Source organism: Stegastes partitus, unplaced genomic scaffold (assembly GCF_000690725.1).
Source record: "Stegastes partitus isolate 25-593 unplaced genomic scaffold, Stegastes_partitus-1.0.2 Scaffold321, whole genome shotgun sequence".
NCBI classification, from domain to species: domain Eukaryota; kingdom Metazoa; phylum Chordata; class Actinopteri; family Pomacentridae; genus Stegastes; species Stegastes partitus.
In genome coordinates this window covers 301,230-316,747 of record NW_007578052.1, presented here as the reverse complement: position 1 = coordinate 316,747, position 15,518 = coordinate 301,230, and the positions used below count along the sequence as shown (strand labels likewise).

At 40.6% G+C, this 15,518-nt stretch overlaps 2 protein-coding genes across 2 annotated transcripts; one reads left to right on the top strand and one right to left on the bottom strand.

Annotated features, from left to right (window-relative positions):
- On the bottom strand, positions 1-9,609 carry tbc1d10c (TBC1 domain family, member 10C). The gene is made up of 10 exons (XM_008283626.1): positions 9,530-9,609; positions 9,117-9,317; positions 6,564-6,663; positions 6,129-6,236; positions 5,847-5,953; positions 5,472-5,586; positions 5,159-5,224; positions 4,748-4,937; positions 3,839-3,996; positions 1-3,052 (listed from the first exon to the last, which is right to left on the bottom strand). The coding sequence occupies exons 2-10, from the start codon at positions 9,251-9,253 to the stop codon at positions 143-145; spliced, it is 3,891 nt and encodes a 1,296-aa protein (XP_008281848.1). The 5' UTR covers positions 9,254-9,317; positions 9,530-9,609; the 3' UTR covers positions 1-142.
- Positions 9,610-9,981: 372 nt separating this feature from the next.
- Positions 9,982-14,978, top strand: ndufs8b (NADH:ubiquinone oxidoreductase core subunit S8b). The gene is made up of 7 exons (XM_008283620.1): positions 9,982-10,083; positions 10,891-10,956; positions 11,704-11,769; positions 11,885-11,974; positions 12,853-13,025; positions 13,808-13,936; positions 14,465-14,978. Exons 2-7 carry the CDS (start codon positions 10,908-10,910, stop codon positions 14,594-14,596), a joined length of 639 nt encoding a protein of 212 aa, XP_008281842.1. The 5' UTR covers positions 9,982-10,083; positions 10,891-10,907; the 3' UTR covers positions 14,597-14,978.
- Positions 14,979-15,518: the final 540 nt, after the last annotated feature.

Here is a 15,518-nt window from a genome sequence, read left to right as displayed (position 1 = left end):
TAAAAATCATTTCTTTTTTATTTACATGTCAAAAGGTTCAAGTATGACAAAGATTTAGGATGATGGATCCCTGAGCATCAATTTGAAACGTTGCCAGGACAATGACACATGATCTGAAATCTTGTAAAAAAGAGTTCAAGTGTCAAAAGTAAGCTTCAGCATAAGAATCAGAATATCTAAGAGTCTGTGAGCCAGTCTTTCCAGGACGAGCAACATCTTCGCTACTTTTCTCTTTCTGCACTTGAAAACTTTTCCCCCTTGTCTGCGGTTTCCTCCTCTCTCGCTCCTTCTCCTTCCCCAGCTCCTTCTCTCTCTTCTTTTTCAACCTCTCCTCCTCTTTCTCCTTTCTTTCTTGCTGCCTCCGCCTCCTCCTCCTCTCCCTGGAGCTCAGTTTCTCCTCCGCCGGCTCCTCAACAGTTTTCCCGGTCCCCGTGCCATCACTGAAGTCTTGAATCAAGATTTTCGGCACTTGCATTTTGGGCTTCCCCTTTGCTGTGCTGTTTTTGTGCTGCTCCCCTCTCAGTCTGCGGAAAAGACCAAAACGTTTCGGGGGCTCCGCATGCTGCTGCTCTGTCACCTCTGCAGGAAGTGTCACATCAGGAGCACTTTGTTTTGGGTTCATAGCTCCAGGATTTGATTTCGACTCTTCTGGATGATTAGGGACGACTTGTGATTGGCTACTTTTCTGTGGGCTGGTGAAGAGATCTTCAGAGAGTCTACGCGCCAACCTGGAGCCACGTGAGCTGGATGACTTGCGGACACACAAGTCACCAGAAGACCGGCTGCTGCGACGCCCAGAGGTTTGTACCAGAGGCTCAGACTGCTCTTTCACAGAGTGACAATCTTTGTCTTGGACTTGTGTGTTGTTGTGAGTGACTGATTCATCTGTTGACTCAGTGGAAAGGAAGACTTCGTCCTCTCCTGCTGTGTTTTCTGGGAAATTTTCTGTGCCTTTCTCTTCCTCCACGGGAACCTGGTTTGTTGGTTGTTGGGGTGCTTGCATATTACATACTTGCAATGAACTCTTACCGTCAGACTCAGAGTTTGGATTCAATGCTTCAGTCTCTTCCTTTTCTGCAGATATTACAGAGTCTTCAGTCTCGTCATTCGTCTGAGTGGGCGTTTCCTCTGTATTTGTTTGATCACAGATACATGCATCACTGTCAGCATGTGGGTCAGAGTGTACAGTCAAAACTACTTCTTGTTTTTCCTGCGTAGGCTCAGATGCTATTGCTTCATTTGACTCCTCTGATGGGTCTTTTGCAACTTCAGCTTCAGTCTCTGTTTCATCAGGTGAACCTTCTTTTCCTTGGATGCATTCAGGTGAGTCCAGTATCAATGTGTCTTCTTCTGCGTTAGCCTCTCTGTCTGCATCTATGTGCTGGTCTGATTCCCTTTGTGTTATTTCAGCCTTCAGTTCGTCCTGTGCGGCTGCATTTTCCTCTGCTTTTTCTTGAGTGTGTGCCAGTACGTCAATTTCTGTCGTTTGAGTGTGGAACTCCTCTGTCTTTTGTGATTCTACTAATGACTCAGTGCTGTGGTATTTTTCTTCAAATGTGATTTCTTCTGTCTGTGTGATCACTTCTTCTTGCTCCTGTTGTGTTTCTGTGTCTGTTTGAGGATCTTGGAGTTCAGCAGCTTCGACATCTGTGTGTGTCTCTGAGTCCAGACTTGTCTCAGTCCTTGTCTCTGAGACGTCTGTAACTGTGTCCACCTGCGTTTGTTGCATATTTTCAATTTCTGTGCTCTCATTTAGGTTCACATCAACCTGGGTCATCTGCTTTTCATTTGAATCGACACTTACTTGCATCTCTGCCTCAATGTTTGCATCCGCTTCAGCATCTCTTAGTACCTCAGTGTGGTTGACCTCCACAGCAGCTGTATGGTTATTTTCTGCCACGTGTTTTTCTGCGGCTTCATTTGTGTCTTTAATCTCAATTTCCTGGTTTGTACTTTTGTGACTTTGCTCTTCCAGGACTTGCAACGTGTTCACAGTGTCCACTTTTTCCTCCTGTTCACGGTGAGGTGTTTGTTCTGGGGGCTGGAGAATATTTTCAACAGTCTGATCTTTGGCTGGACATGGATTTGTTTCTTCTGTCTGGTCTGAAAGCATTTCGCTTTCCTCTGTCTCTTTAATTTCGCTGACTTCCTTTTCAGTGGTCCTTGTTTCCACTTTTTCAGTCTCTTCTTTTACTATTACAGTTTCCTCTTCTGCGTTCTCTGTTGGTATGTTTTGGGTTTTGTCCATCTTTTCAGGTTCCTGTAGAAGTTCCTCCTGTTCAGTTTGTCCTGGTGGTTTGGACTCACTCTGTGCTTTGCGTCCCTCTGAAACTAGCTTTTCCTCCTCGTCACAGTGAGATGTTTGTTCTGGGGGCAGGAGAATATTTTCAACAGTCTGATCTTTGACTGGACATGGATTTGTTTCTTCTGTCTGTTCCTCTGTCTCTTTAATTTCGCTGACTTCCTTTTCAGTGGCCCTTGTTTCCACTTTCTCAATCTCTTCTTTTACTATTACAGTTTCCTCTTCTGCGTTCTCTGTTGGTATGTTTTGGGTTTTGTCCATCTCTTTAGGTTCCTGTAGAAGTTCCTTCTGTTCAGTTTGTCCTGATAGTTTAGACTCACTCTGTGCTTTGTGTCCCTCTGAAACTACGTCCTCCTCCTCCTGGACAACCGGCCCCTTCTTAAAATCTTCATCAATCCAACTTTTCAAGTCCTCCTTTCCTGCCATTGAAAGATGCCTCACAAGTCTTTTACCACCTTCCAATTCGTCTGCATTGGCTTTTCCTCCTTTTCTCCACTTCTTGTGAAGGAGTGAAGGAGAAAGTGACAGAGTGGAGGCTGAAAGAGCAGCAGGTACAGACAGGTTTCCCTTTTCTCTCTTTTTCCTCTCCTGCTCTTCTTCGTTCTCCCGAGCTCTCGCATACGCCATCCGGTATCCGTGGCAACGACCTCTGGGGTCAAATGTAGATGATGGTTTGTCTTTCCTCCACTTTTTTAACTCCTTCTCCGTCTGCTTCTCCAGATCTTTGGATGACAGCGGCACCGAACACACCTAAAATGTGGAAAGACACAAATTTTTGTTTTATTGTAATTCGCGGAATTTGTGGTGACAAATTAAAGGAAAATGAATCTCTTAGTAAGATGTTGGTCCACCATTAGCTGTTTCAACTTATTTTGGCGTAGACATTGCAAGTGTTAAGTCCCCCACAAAATGTAAGAAACATCCTTTTCTGAAAGATATTGTTTGAAAAATCTTTTAGGATTATTGAACTTCTAACTGTTATGGTACTGGTTTAATGGACGTAGAGAACGCTGTCTAACATGTTGGTCAGAAGTCTCCACAGGTTTTTTTGTTAAGCTGAAAAAGGTTAGTGCAAATTTTATAATAATTTTTGTTTCCATCAAACGATTCAGTGTCCGCTTGTACACTGACATCCTGCAAGAGACCACTCCCATCAGGACTGAAATGTTTCATAATCGTGTAAAAATGATGATGGAGGATAGTTGATTTGCTTTGTTGCTTTCATCCAAAGCAGAACGTGAACCTGAAATGTGTCCAATCTATAGAGAAATCCTTCTCTTCAGTCATTTATTCCAGCTTTCATAACATGCTTCTTTAAAATCCCAGCTTTACTTTTGGCAGCCATCTTTTCACTGTCAAACCATGTTTTTGAAACGTTTTGGTTTTGAGTCCTCAACTTTTCATGCTAGATGTGCTCATGTTTAGACACTTTAGTCTACTTTCTCAATAGCAGCAGAAGTGAAAGCTGTTTGTCTTGAACTACCTGCTGACTTGTAAATCAGATAGTCACACACCAGTCACATTTGTCAGTCTTACTTCTGCTATGAAGGTGTCGTCTTCCTCTTGGACCTCCTCCCTGACACCCCTCAGCTTCTCCAGTGTTTCCATCTGCCCCTGACAGAGCTTCCTCTGCTCGGCCCGACCCAGAACCCGACGCACCAGTACCACTGCCACCTGGAGCAGAACCCGCACCCCTGCACAGCACAGAAGAGGAGGGTTTAGGATGGAGGAGGAAGGAGAGAGGGGAAGGAGCTGTTGAAAATGTTTCTGCAAACCAGGTAGAAATGATAATTCCATGCCAGTCCTAACATTCTTTACACTACATGGCCAAGTGTATATAAACAGAAACCTGAAGCATGTAGAAATCTAAACATTGTGCTGAGATTTGATGAATATTTCATTCCAAAACCGTGGACATTAGGATGCTGCCAGAACAACTTCAGAATCCGGATGGGTGGAGGTCAGGTCACATTCTTACTCACTAAACTCTGAAAACTATTTTCTTATGGACATGGGTTTGTGCACAGGCTGTCTGGCTAACAGAAGAGGACTTTACATAAACCATTGCCACAATGTTGAAAGCACATTATTCTCTAAAATATCAATACATGCTCTATGCATTCTTTATCACAACTTAAGGGCCCCAGAATGAAAACATTTGAACATGTCATATAGTGTCTGTAAATACTATGTCAAACCTGTTCTTTTTAATGTTAAAAATTGCAGAATGGCAAACTGTTTATTTATTAATCTTTTGAAAGGCATGAACCATAAAACACAAGATGTGAATTTGACATGTGAAGCAAACAAGCAACATGATCTCATTTTGTTCAAGTCATAGGAATTTCTTTAGTCGTTCTCTCAAACACAGTTATCCTGTACATATCATCGTTGTATCTTCAGTTTTAAGGAAACATTGGCTGGCATGCTAAGAAGACATCCTACCATAGCAGAAGAAAAGGTCCCAGACCCGGAGAAGTGTGTTGAATGGCAGGTGACGCGTGAACAGACACATCAGCCAGTCGGTAGCAAACATGAGGGGCTCCACTCCGTGGTGCTGCAGATGTTTGTGCGCAGCTGGACACGCCTTTTTCAAAACCCAGGTCAACATGGCAGCGTCAAACAGGACCCCTTCCTGCACAACACACCACTGCAGGCTCAGACAGACAGCCACTCTGCATAATATGTAATTGCTGTGATTTATCATTCCCTCAGTGAATCTCTGGGTGTTTGCCATATTGGGTTTAGTTGAAGGGAACAAAAATCAGCCTTTAATTTCACTTTACTGGTCATGTAAATTATCCTTGTGTGAAAGAACAGCATCAGGTACATGTGTAGGAATGTGCATGTACTTACCAGCAGAGGGCTGTAATATCCAGGCAGGTACTGCTCACTGATCTGAACCAGACACCAGAAGGCCTCCTGCCAGGGTTACATAAGGTGAACATTAGGTGCCATGATTGCTCGATCTATCTATCTATCTATCCATCTATCCATCTATCTATGTCTCTGAACCAGGTGGCAGGCCACGCAGCAGAATGCAAAAACAAAAACTGTATTTGATAGATGAAATGGAAGATTTCTCTTATTTCATTTCTCCACTGACATACATGGAATATTTTTAGGATGAATGTGCAGAAGGGTAAACAAAGGTGTTATTGTTTGCTACCTCAGCAGGCATGTTCATGAGCAGCACTGCAGCCACCGGCCCCTGTGCCTGACAGTAACCCTCCTCCGGTTGGTACTGAGTGTAGGCTTTCAACACATCGAACAAACAACGCTGCCTGCACACACAGCCACACACCACAATTACTAGTCACGCAAAGCTGAAGTTTAAATCTCACGATGATCTGAAATGAAGAATTAACTTTGATTGGAGGTGAATTTACAATAAAACTGAGCGAATATGTTTAATTCTGCATCATAAATCAAAGAAACAAGGAATGAAAAGATATAGTGGTACCAGCGGAGGCAAACTAAAGAAACTGACAGCTGTGTAGCTGTCAGCTTCTCAACAGAAACAAACAGACGAAGCCTTGCCTACCCGTGTCCATCCTTTGAGAGAAACATCTCGTGGAAAGGAAACTGTCTGTCCAGGTCTCTCTCGATCACATCCACCCAACTCTGCAGACCCGGCTTCAAGTTCAGAGACTAACACACAGACGTTGACACATTTGCATTTTAAATAACATCAACCAGTAATTCATTTTCAACACTGTGTTAATCAATCAGTTGAAAAGTGGTAATTTAATCTAATACTGCATCCTTTGAAACCAGGCTGCTGAATAATTATTTGAAAGCCACAGTGAGAGTTTAGTGTTCTTGCCTCATAGAGTTTTCCATTCTGTTTCATCTTCTCAGTGGCTCCACAAAGCAGAGGCCAGCACTTTGCTCTGACTGATGCAGGGATTCCTTTCTGACACTGCACTTTGACCTGAGGGAGAACAGACACCCAGGATCAGCTCAGAGAGTCATGAACGAATGATTACAGCCACGTGTTACTGTACTTGTATTGTCATTATGAATGCTAACAATCTCACAGCAGATTTATCATAGTAGGAAAAACACAGGTGTTTCTACTATCACTAACATTCAAATGTGCCGGTAAACCATGGCAATGTGACAGTATTAAAACCCTGAACTAATGGATCTCAGCCATCATCAGTTGTATTATTAGCTGTGCTTGTCCTGTAGTTTTGTGTCAAAATGTTTGATTTCTGTTACAATTTTAGTGACTTTAGGTGTCTAAGATGGGACACACCTTACTGCTCTTCTTCAACAAAATGCGATCCCATTGTCCAATAAGGCTTAGCCACTTTGTCTCCCTGTGTCTGACCAGTTCAGGAGATGGACCCACACTCCTGACACAACACAGCACACAAAACACCAGGTGAGCACTTTCAACATGAAGACAGCCACGACACAATTATTAAGACCTGAAAAAAAAAAACTTCATTTCATTGGAGACCTTTAAGCCAGTGTGCAGTGTTGCTGCAGGCACTTTTGTGTGTTGTCATGATAGAAACACAGCGCTCCGAAAAACAACACAGGAAACAGGAAAACCACACGTTAGCAGTCTGATGTCTCCATGGCAACAGGTCAGGATGTTATCAATGGGGGAAAGAGTGAAGATGGCAGGTAGCGGTTTGTTCAGCCAGTCTGATCATGAATTGGTTCTGCTTCCTCTGCAATCCAATGCCAGGATTGTTGTTTCAGTGCTTATTAAATGTCATGTAAAGATGTAGTCAACTGATTCGGAGAAAGTTCGCCAATCACATCTGACAGGGAAATTGCTCAGTATTTTCCATGCACACTACCTCAGTGGTAGTTTACGCCCTTTCTGTTAGAGATTCGTCAGCTTTTAACAGCCTATTTGTATCGTTTCCACTCTGAGGAGGCCCTTTGTGGCTGAAACTGACATTTTAACCAAAGTTTATGACAAAGTAAAGATTTAAACATGTCACCTCTAGTTGTTCTGCCCACAAGTGCCTGAAGAAGATTTTCATAGGTGTGGTCATCTTTTTTGTCTTTGGCTTTTTGAAATGTTTCCAAAATGGCACAACTTCAAATTGACCCTCAGTCATGCAGCTTGGAGCCACCAGCCTTCTCATTTAGCTTAACTTGTGTTTGATTCAGCCATTGCAACTTCAGATTTTGAACTGCTTTCTGTGCAAACAAGGCATTTCCTCTTGTTGGACGGTGCACTTTGATGTGGGAGCTACAGTTTACCATTAAAACCTGTTTACTAATTGTTTTCTGACTGCATTTTATTTATTTTATTTTATGTTATTAATCAGAATTATTAACGGCAGCTTCATGCCCAACACTTGTGTCTGGAATCCAGATGCTGATCTTCTCTCTTAAAAGTTTTGAAATAAAATACACAAGATATGAGGTCTCTTCACAACTTCCTGGCTTTGCCATGGAAGAAAACAACATTATTGTTTCATGTTACACTATATGCTCATCTGAGAAACTTTCAGTTCCCCTGGTTCATTGGATGGTTTTTCAGTTCTCAGGACATCGGCTTTATAATGATCAATAATTAAAGCGACAGTAAAAGAAAACTGTTTCCATGGTAACACAAAGTAATAGTGTTAAATCAATTGATTAGAGTGATGGGAGCATATGCACAGGTTAAATATTTGATTTTTTTTTGCAAAGCAAGCAGGGGTCCTTGTTTATTATATGGTTGATTCATAAAATCAGCTGGCATTGTGGATAAAGTAACGGCATCTGTAAAAAAAAATTGCCAAAATGACATTTATCAGAGCCAGACTGTCAAAACAGAAAGAATCGACAGACTTCCAGCTTTGGCTCAGTCCATGAACATATCATTTGTAGCTTGTAGTTCCAAATCTAAGCATAGCATTGTGATGTTTTAACAAAACCATTTTATTCTACAAGTCTCATTAAAAAAAACAAAAAACAAAAACATCTACTCTAACCAGATCCTGTGAAAACATGAAAATTTGGTGCTCCTTAGCCCAACCGTGAAGCCATTAGTGACACAGCTCCAACCAACAGTCGTGACAAATAGTCTGAGTTTTCAGATAAACTGCAGGCTGTGTTTGCACAAAACACAAAGTAAAAATATAAGCAGTAAAATATCCCCAGTATGTGGAAGTATTGGTAACATTGGTCAAATCATGTACATGTTGATTCCAGGTTTTCTCAGTTTTTATATTTCATATCAAATACATTAAACTTGAGGGTTTTTCTTTTCTTTTTTGAATGATTTATGGCATCATAACTGCATCATGCTGCGTAGAAGACATGTCTGATTTCTCTCTACTTCTAGCCATGGTTGTGTTGCTTCCATAGACATGGAGGACTTTAAATTGCAGTAAAAAAAATTAGTCCACAGCGAGTACACATGTAACAGGAGCTAGATAAATAAATAAATAAAGAAAGAAAGAAAGAAAGAAAGAAAGAAAGAAAGAAAGAAAGAAAGAAATGTCGAGAACCTGCTTGTGGTTCAGACATCAGGTGAAAAACATACCAATCAGAGATATTTAAATATAACACCAAATATTTTTCAACTACGAGATTTTGCATTAGCTCTTAGTGAACTCTTGTCAGTCTTTAGTAAAATAGTTTTGGTATTGGACCAATATTTTAAGGCTTACAGTGTATCAAATCTTTACACTTTCTGAACTTTATGGTGTCAACAACCTCAGATAAGCATGTCAATAAAACTGTCCCCTTGAAAAAAGAATGAAAGACAGACAGACAGACAGACAGACACAGTGTACCATGTTTTCATGATACTGCCAGCCTCAGTGAAAACAGTGACTGATGTGGAGGTGCTCACCCAGCTGTGGATCCATTGGTCAGAATGAAGCCAAACCGGTCTGTCTCCGGTTCCAGACTGACCTCTGACCCTGCATCTGAGCCAGAGCTGTCCTCCTCACTGAGGGTCCTCTGGGTTGGACTTGTCGGACTCAACATCTTGCTGAGAGAGATGAGGAGGCTCTCATCATCCAGTACGAATATATGAGGCCGATGTGGCTGTCTGTCAGAGATGTGTACAACATCAAATGTCAGAAACATTCAGCTACACCTGAACCCCATACAGTTGTTCTGCTGTCCCGCATTTTAAAAGAACACGTTTCAACACCTCTGGCTCAGCTTTTACCACTCGTGTGATGTCAGCTTCCTATAATTCAATCATAAACAAACCTGCAGTTGTTAAAGCTGTTAAAATAAGCCTTTAAAGGTGATTACCTTTTACAGTTCCGTCATATTTGCTCAGTCGGTTGGTGAAGTGTGAGATCTTCTAGCAATGGAAGAGGAAGACAAACTTCCTCCCTCTCTCTTGTTCATTTGCTCTCTCACTTGTTCACACCCTCTTTCTCACTCTGCCTTCATCTCTCATTGTTACAAATGCATGATATCATCACACTTAAATCAACTTCCCTCTGACCTGCTATGTGGACTTTTTTTTTTTTTGCAGTAAAACTCTTTTTTTTTTTTTTTTCGTCTTTTTTCTTTTATGGAAGTGATAGTTGATTGCTCAAATGTGTATGATTCATGAAACACGGGTAGGGAATATGTAATGTGTACTTTAATGCCCTTTAAAGTGCTTCCTCTTATCTGGAAAAAGTATTTATGCTGCTTTTGAATAGTGTAGGAAATGCTGCAATTCTACAAACCCAAACGTACTGCTCTGCCATTTCCTAGCTGATAACAAAAGCGGAATTCACGAGGTGCTCTTGAATGCAGCATAAATTCAACTGCGCAGTTCAGGGACCCTTCATCATCTAACACTTGTGGAAGCGGTGAGTCCGGTTAAATATTATTATAAAGACGAACGCATAACGGTTGAAGATTAATTTAGGCTTCATGAAAACGGACCACGTTGAGTTTACTTTTGCTGTTACTTATATTTCGCCAAAAATAATGCTAATTTAACTAGCTATTATGACTGTGAAGCCGGTTAGCGACGTATTAGCAAATCATGAGGAGTCACATTTGGGTAATACTCACATGTGTCGTCTGAATAAATTAAGAAGATAACTAAAGTTACGTTTTAAGAAAGATGCGGTGAGTTTAACATTTATGACGCGTTTATTTTATTGTTAAGGATGCGTGTGTTGTATGTAGGAGCCGGAGAATGCACCATCTGTCCTAAAACATTACTCAAGTACCCTCAAAATTGCGGATAAATCGCTCTCGTGACCAGTATTTTAACATATTAACGCCAAGACAGTCACGCGAGATACATTTTTTAGTACTTGATTCCACTTGGCAGGAAAAGTCCACAAATATTTGACGCGATAAGGACAGGTATTTCAGCTATTCAACTTTGCCATTTAAAGGGGGAAAAAAATCATGAGTGCAACTCCAGAAATACAACTAACGGTTATTTTTTTTCGATAAATTCCTGTTTTTCCCCGCTGTCCCGACGCCCCGTGAATGCAGCAAATCGCCAACGTAAAAGCTGGATTTGGGGCGACAGATTACGGGACGGTGGCGCTCAGCTGGCATCTTGTTTTCAGAGTACAGCTTTTGTAGGTTGCAACTGTGGAGGTTTCTTTCAGTCGAGCCCTCTGTGTGCGTTTCAATTCTTGTCTCGTGTATTTCAGCCATCCTCTTTGCCCAGATGTCTGCTGCTCTGAGTCTTCGTCTTCTCCACTGCTACTCAAAGCAAGGTACTGAAGCAGGTCTCAAACACAGTAACAGCCACAATGAACAGGAATGTATTTGTGTGTGTTTATATCTATGACAAATAGTCAACCACAGAGTTAATTCACTCCCAAATCAGTCATGGCTTTAAAGCACAATGATCAGATAATGTGGCCAGCACACAGACACTTTCACTGCTGCCTTAAAATGCTGCTTCAATCAAATGACAAGATGCCACAGATGACAAGAGGAAAAAAAGAGAACTGGATGCTGGCATGTAAGTTAGGGTTATAGTTAGACACTTGAATGTCCACAGCTCCACTATATGTCCTCTAAGAAATTGCTTCAATCAGCACCATGTGACAAACAATCTGCCACATGATGCTCTGGATGAATGTCTCCAAAAACCTCATCCTGTCTCCCAAAAATGTCCACAAACTTAACAGTCTTTCAAGAGGGCAAGAGGGAAACATTTTTCGCATACCAGCATTTTTCGCAAACAGCCTCATTTATTCTATACATCACAGATGTGTCACTCATTACTGTCTTGTTATTCTGCTAAATATGTTTTCCAACATTGTACGTACTTGGTTGTTTCACGGTGTCCATTCTGTTACAGAGATGTTGCGTGTTGAAACCACACTTGCTTAATCCCTTGTGTTCAAAGAATAACTAGAATTCAGTAAAATATTCCGTGCTGCGGTTATGTTTTTGTTCAGTGTATATGCACAAAATGAGGCCTGTTCACGTCACTTTTTGTATCACCTCTCCAGGCACATTTGGATGTGGCCCTGGTGTCATGCGCTCATTCAGTGTCACTGTGCCGAGAGAGGGCTACAGTAAGTACTGCTGTACACCAAAGCTTCCTCTATTATGGCACTTTCAGTGGAGTAAGCACATGCGATAGATTCTTATCTAACCACCCAACCCTCTCTCCCTTTATTCTGCTGGTAGAGTATGTAAATGCTCAGGAGTTGCCCACAGACTTGAAATCCATCACTGACCGGGCTGCCACAACCCTCCTATGGACTGAGCTCTTCAGAGGTAACATATAAAGTTGTTTCTGTGCAGTATGAGTTAAAACATAAGCCTGTTGGTGTTCTATATAATTTTTTATTATGAGCAAATCTCACAAGAAAGACCCACCATTAATCTAAATGACTAACGTTTCCTGTGTAGCCAAGGCCTGATAAAGCCCATTCCTCCTGTGTCACAAATCTACAATAACTATTTAACACAAATAGCTGAGTCACGTCATTGCACTGGGTGACATGATCCTTTATTACAATGAACACAGTCACCATAGTCTGAGTCATACTCCAGCTGTTTGCAGTGAAAAGTCACCAGCATACCGAACACATACTCATTTGCAGTTGATTTTACTTTATTCAACTTTATTGGAGGATGGACATGAATTCACATAAAGTACAGAATATCAATAGCTGATACAGTCTGAGACTTATAGTGTTCACATTACAGTCTTTGATGTAAAGAGACAGGATGCAGGAATCCATGTGACCATTTGACAGCACATTACCTCCAAGCCAGTTGCTCCTCAATTTAAAGAAATACAAATAAAATAGAAAAGACCACATGAAATGTATGATTTGCTCAGTTTACAAGTTCCTAATAATTACGTAAGTACTACTTATTCCAGTTTGCTAAAGGCAAGGTCAATTCCCAGCAGTTTTACGATATTATACTGCTTTTAAAAAAAATAAACTATATATTCATGACCTATTTTCAAAGATTCATGGACTGGTGCATGAGGCTGGGTTGAAAAATATTGATTGATGTTCGTACATATTGTTTGTTTTGTTCTTTTTGTGATATTTCTTCACAGTAAATGAAAAATTTATTCTACCACCACCGTTCACTATGACCAGCAGTCATCACTCTCTTTGATTCTTTCCTTCTTGCAGGTTTGGCGATGACGATGAGTTATCTGTTCCGCGAACCAGCCACCATCAACTATCCGTTTGAGAAGGGGCCTCTGTCGCCTCGTTTCCGTGGAGAGCACGCCCTCCGCCGCTACCCCAACGGAGAGGAGCGCTGCATCGCCTGTAAGCTGTGTGAGGCCATCTGCCCAGCTCAGGTAAACACAAACACACGCTTAACTCCTGCTGTAAAGACGTTTTCACTGATAGAGCTGTATTGTCTGACAAGATGGCTTAAACAATGTATAGAACGCTTATTACTGCTGGGTTCTATTTTTCAGAATAAAGCAAAGACTTTCTCTGTGTTTATTTTAGACAGCAATGAAAAGGGGGGAAATACAGTACAAATAAAAACATGTCTTCCTCAAGTTTATTGCACTTTTTTTCTCAGCAGTAGACACAACGCATGTGGCATGCTTCAAGTCAGCAGGGCACTAATTTCAAGGAGTGTCCATCAGTGTCCTCTTTTTAAAATATTTGTTGTTGTTTTTTAGTTTAATATTGGTTACAAAACAAACAACAGTAAGCATCTGTCACATATATTTTTCTGTTGTTTATACTGCATCCCCTGTGTCTCATTTCTTATGTCTGTCGTATATGTACAAACCACATGCTGTGCTTTTTCTGATGCAGGCTTGGATTTTATATTAAGCAACATAGACTCAGATTTGGTTGTCCAGACCAGATAAAATACATTTTATTTTGTCTAAATCAAACTGATTTTATCTAGTCTGGAGAATTCCTGCAGCGAATGTCCTGCTTGTCTCTCACATACACACACCACAAAATCCATTTTTATGCACAACGGTCAAGAAAAATAACTTAAAATTAAATGGAAAAACAAATGCTGCTAATACTTGAAGGCTACCTACTATGACCCTAAATTCCTATCTGAACTTCTGGTTTTATTTCTTCCCTTTCCTGCCTTTGTTGGACTCAGGCCATCACCATTGAGGCGGAGACTCGAGCTGATGGCAGCAGGAGAACAACACGCTACGACATCGACATGACCAAGTGCATCTACTGTGGTTTCTGCCAGGAAGCTTGTCCTGTTGATGCCATTGTTGAGGTAAGAAAAAAAGCTTCAAACAAGGTGCTGGTAGGATCATTTAAGAGCATCTTTTCCACTTTTTACCCACCAAAGCAACGTACCATTTAAAACATGTTTACCTTTAGATATGATGGTACAACCAAACCCTGTTGGTCTGAAACATACTTAAGCCTGAGCTAAAATGGGAACTTGAATTCAGTGAGATGCAAGATTTATTTATTGTACCATTGCTATATATTGATTCATGCATTTTTGATTATTCTAGTCTAACACTGCTTGGGTTCTTTTGAGAAACCCCTCGTCATGATTGTTTTCCATTTGTCACAAGAACTAAAGGCGTATCAGATGCACAGTTAAATTTAGATTGTAAAAATATAGGTTGATCGTGCAGACTGTTCACCTAAAAGTCATGTCTTGCCTTCAGAAAATATATGTTTAATGCTATCAAACAAGGCATCATACACTCAACCCACCATCAAAACAATGTGTTTACATTTAGACCTGCTGACATTTAATATCTTCTCGCTCCTTCAATCCCTCCCACAGGGTCCAAACTTTGAGTTCTCCACAGAGACCCATGAGGAGCTGCTGTACAACAAGGAAAAGCTGCTCAACAACGGAGACCGATGGGAGGCTGAGATAGCGGCCAACATACAGGCAGACTACCTGTACAGATAGACTGACTGTTGTGTCTGTGCACTCCCTGTGAGGATATGTCACATGTTGAATCTTATCCTCCCTATATGCAATAAAGAGATTACTTATAGCTTTACAAATATTTCAGTGAGTTATAAATGAGCAATGAAGCCTTGCAGCCTCAAAAACGCACAAATTATACTGTCTTGTGTTACAAAGATGGTCGATATTGCACTTTTTGGTGTTGACTTTATAATCTGTAATCCCTGCAGCCCAATGTGCAGCCTGCTAGACTATTTCTGTAGCACCTTAAAGCACGTTTTACCTAATTTACCAGCTAGAACATTTGTGAAACAGAATATTAAAGTCATGTTTATTCTGAGATGATTTAAGATACTGAAATAAATCATATTTCCAGACTGTTTATGTGTCTCTGAGTCTAGCTTTAAAGTAGAAAGATTTGCTGCCTTTTTACTGTTTAATATCACAGTAAGTATCCCCAGCTTGATGGTCTGTAGGAAAAAAACAAGACTTTAATTCAATTTAATTGCTTATCTCTGTCTCTTAGAGTGGTGAAGCGGAGTAAATGTACTGTACTTAAGTACAGATTTGACATACTTAGTTATTTCTATGTATTGTTACTTCTACTTATGCTTATTTTGGGGACAAACATTGTACTTCGTATTCTGCTTCATTTATTTTAAATGTTTTTCGTAATTAGTTAATTTGCAGATTTAGATTAATAATATAATTAACATATACTTTCGAATGAAAATCAACTCATGAATCATGCTACATTATTCTAGATTAAACTACCCACCAGTGTATAAGGCAAATAAAATTAGCTTCAGCTTCAACATTCAAGTGATATACAATTTAATGAATAATTATAACCCCAATATATATATATAATATGTGTGTGTGTGTGTGTGTTTTAATTTAGGTACTTGAAGAATATTTTGAC

Excerpts from the sequence above, each read along its gene's own strand:
- tbc1d10c (XM_008283626.1), bottom strand. The coding sequence starts at position 9,253 with ATGTTGAGTCCGACAAGTCCAACCCAGAGGACCCTCAGTGAGGAGGAC. Across the intron at positions 6,664-9,116 it reads ACCAATGGATCCACAGCTGG|GAGTGTGGGTCCATCTCCTG; the intron begins GTGAGCACCTCC and ends GTGTTGTGTCAG. Across the intron at positions 5,954-6,128 it reads AGAATGGAAAACTCTATGAG|TCTCTGAACTTGAAGCCGGG; the intron begins GCAAGAACACTA and ends TCTGTGTGTTAG.
- ndufs8b (XM_008283620.1), top strand. The coding sequence starts at position 10,908 with ATGTCTGCTGCTCTGAGTCTTCGTCTTCTCCACTGCTACTCAAAGCAA. Across the intron at positions 11,770-11,884 it reads TGTGCCGAGAGAGGGCTACA|AGTATGTAAATGCTCAGGAG; the intron begins GTAAGTACTGCT and ends TTCTGCTGGTAG. Across the intron at positions 13,026-13,807 it reads AGGCCATCTGCCCAGCTCAG|GCCATCACCATTGAGGCGGA; the intron begins GTAAACACAAAC and ends TGTTGGACTCAG.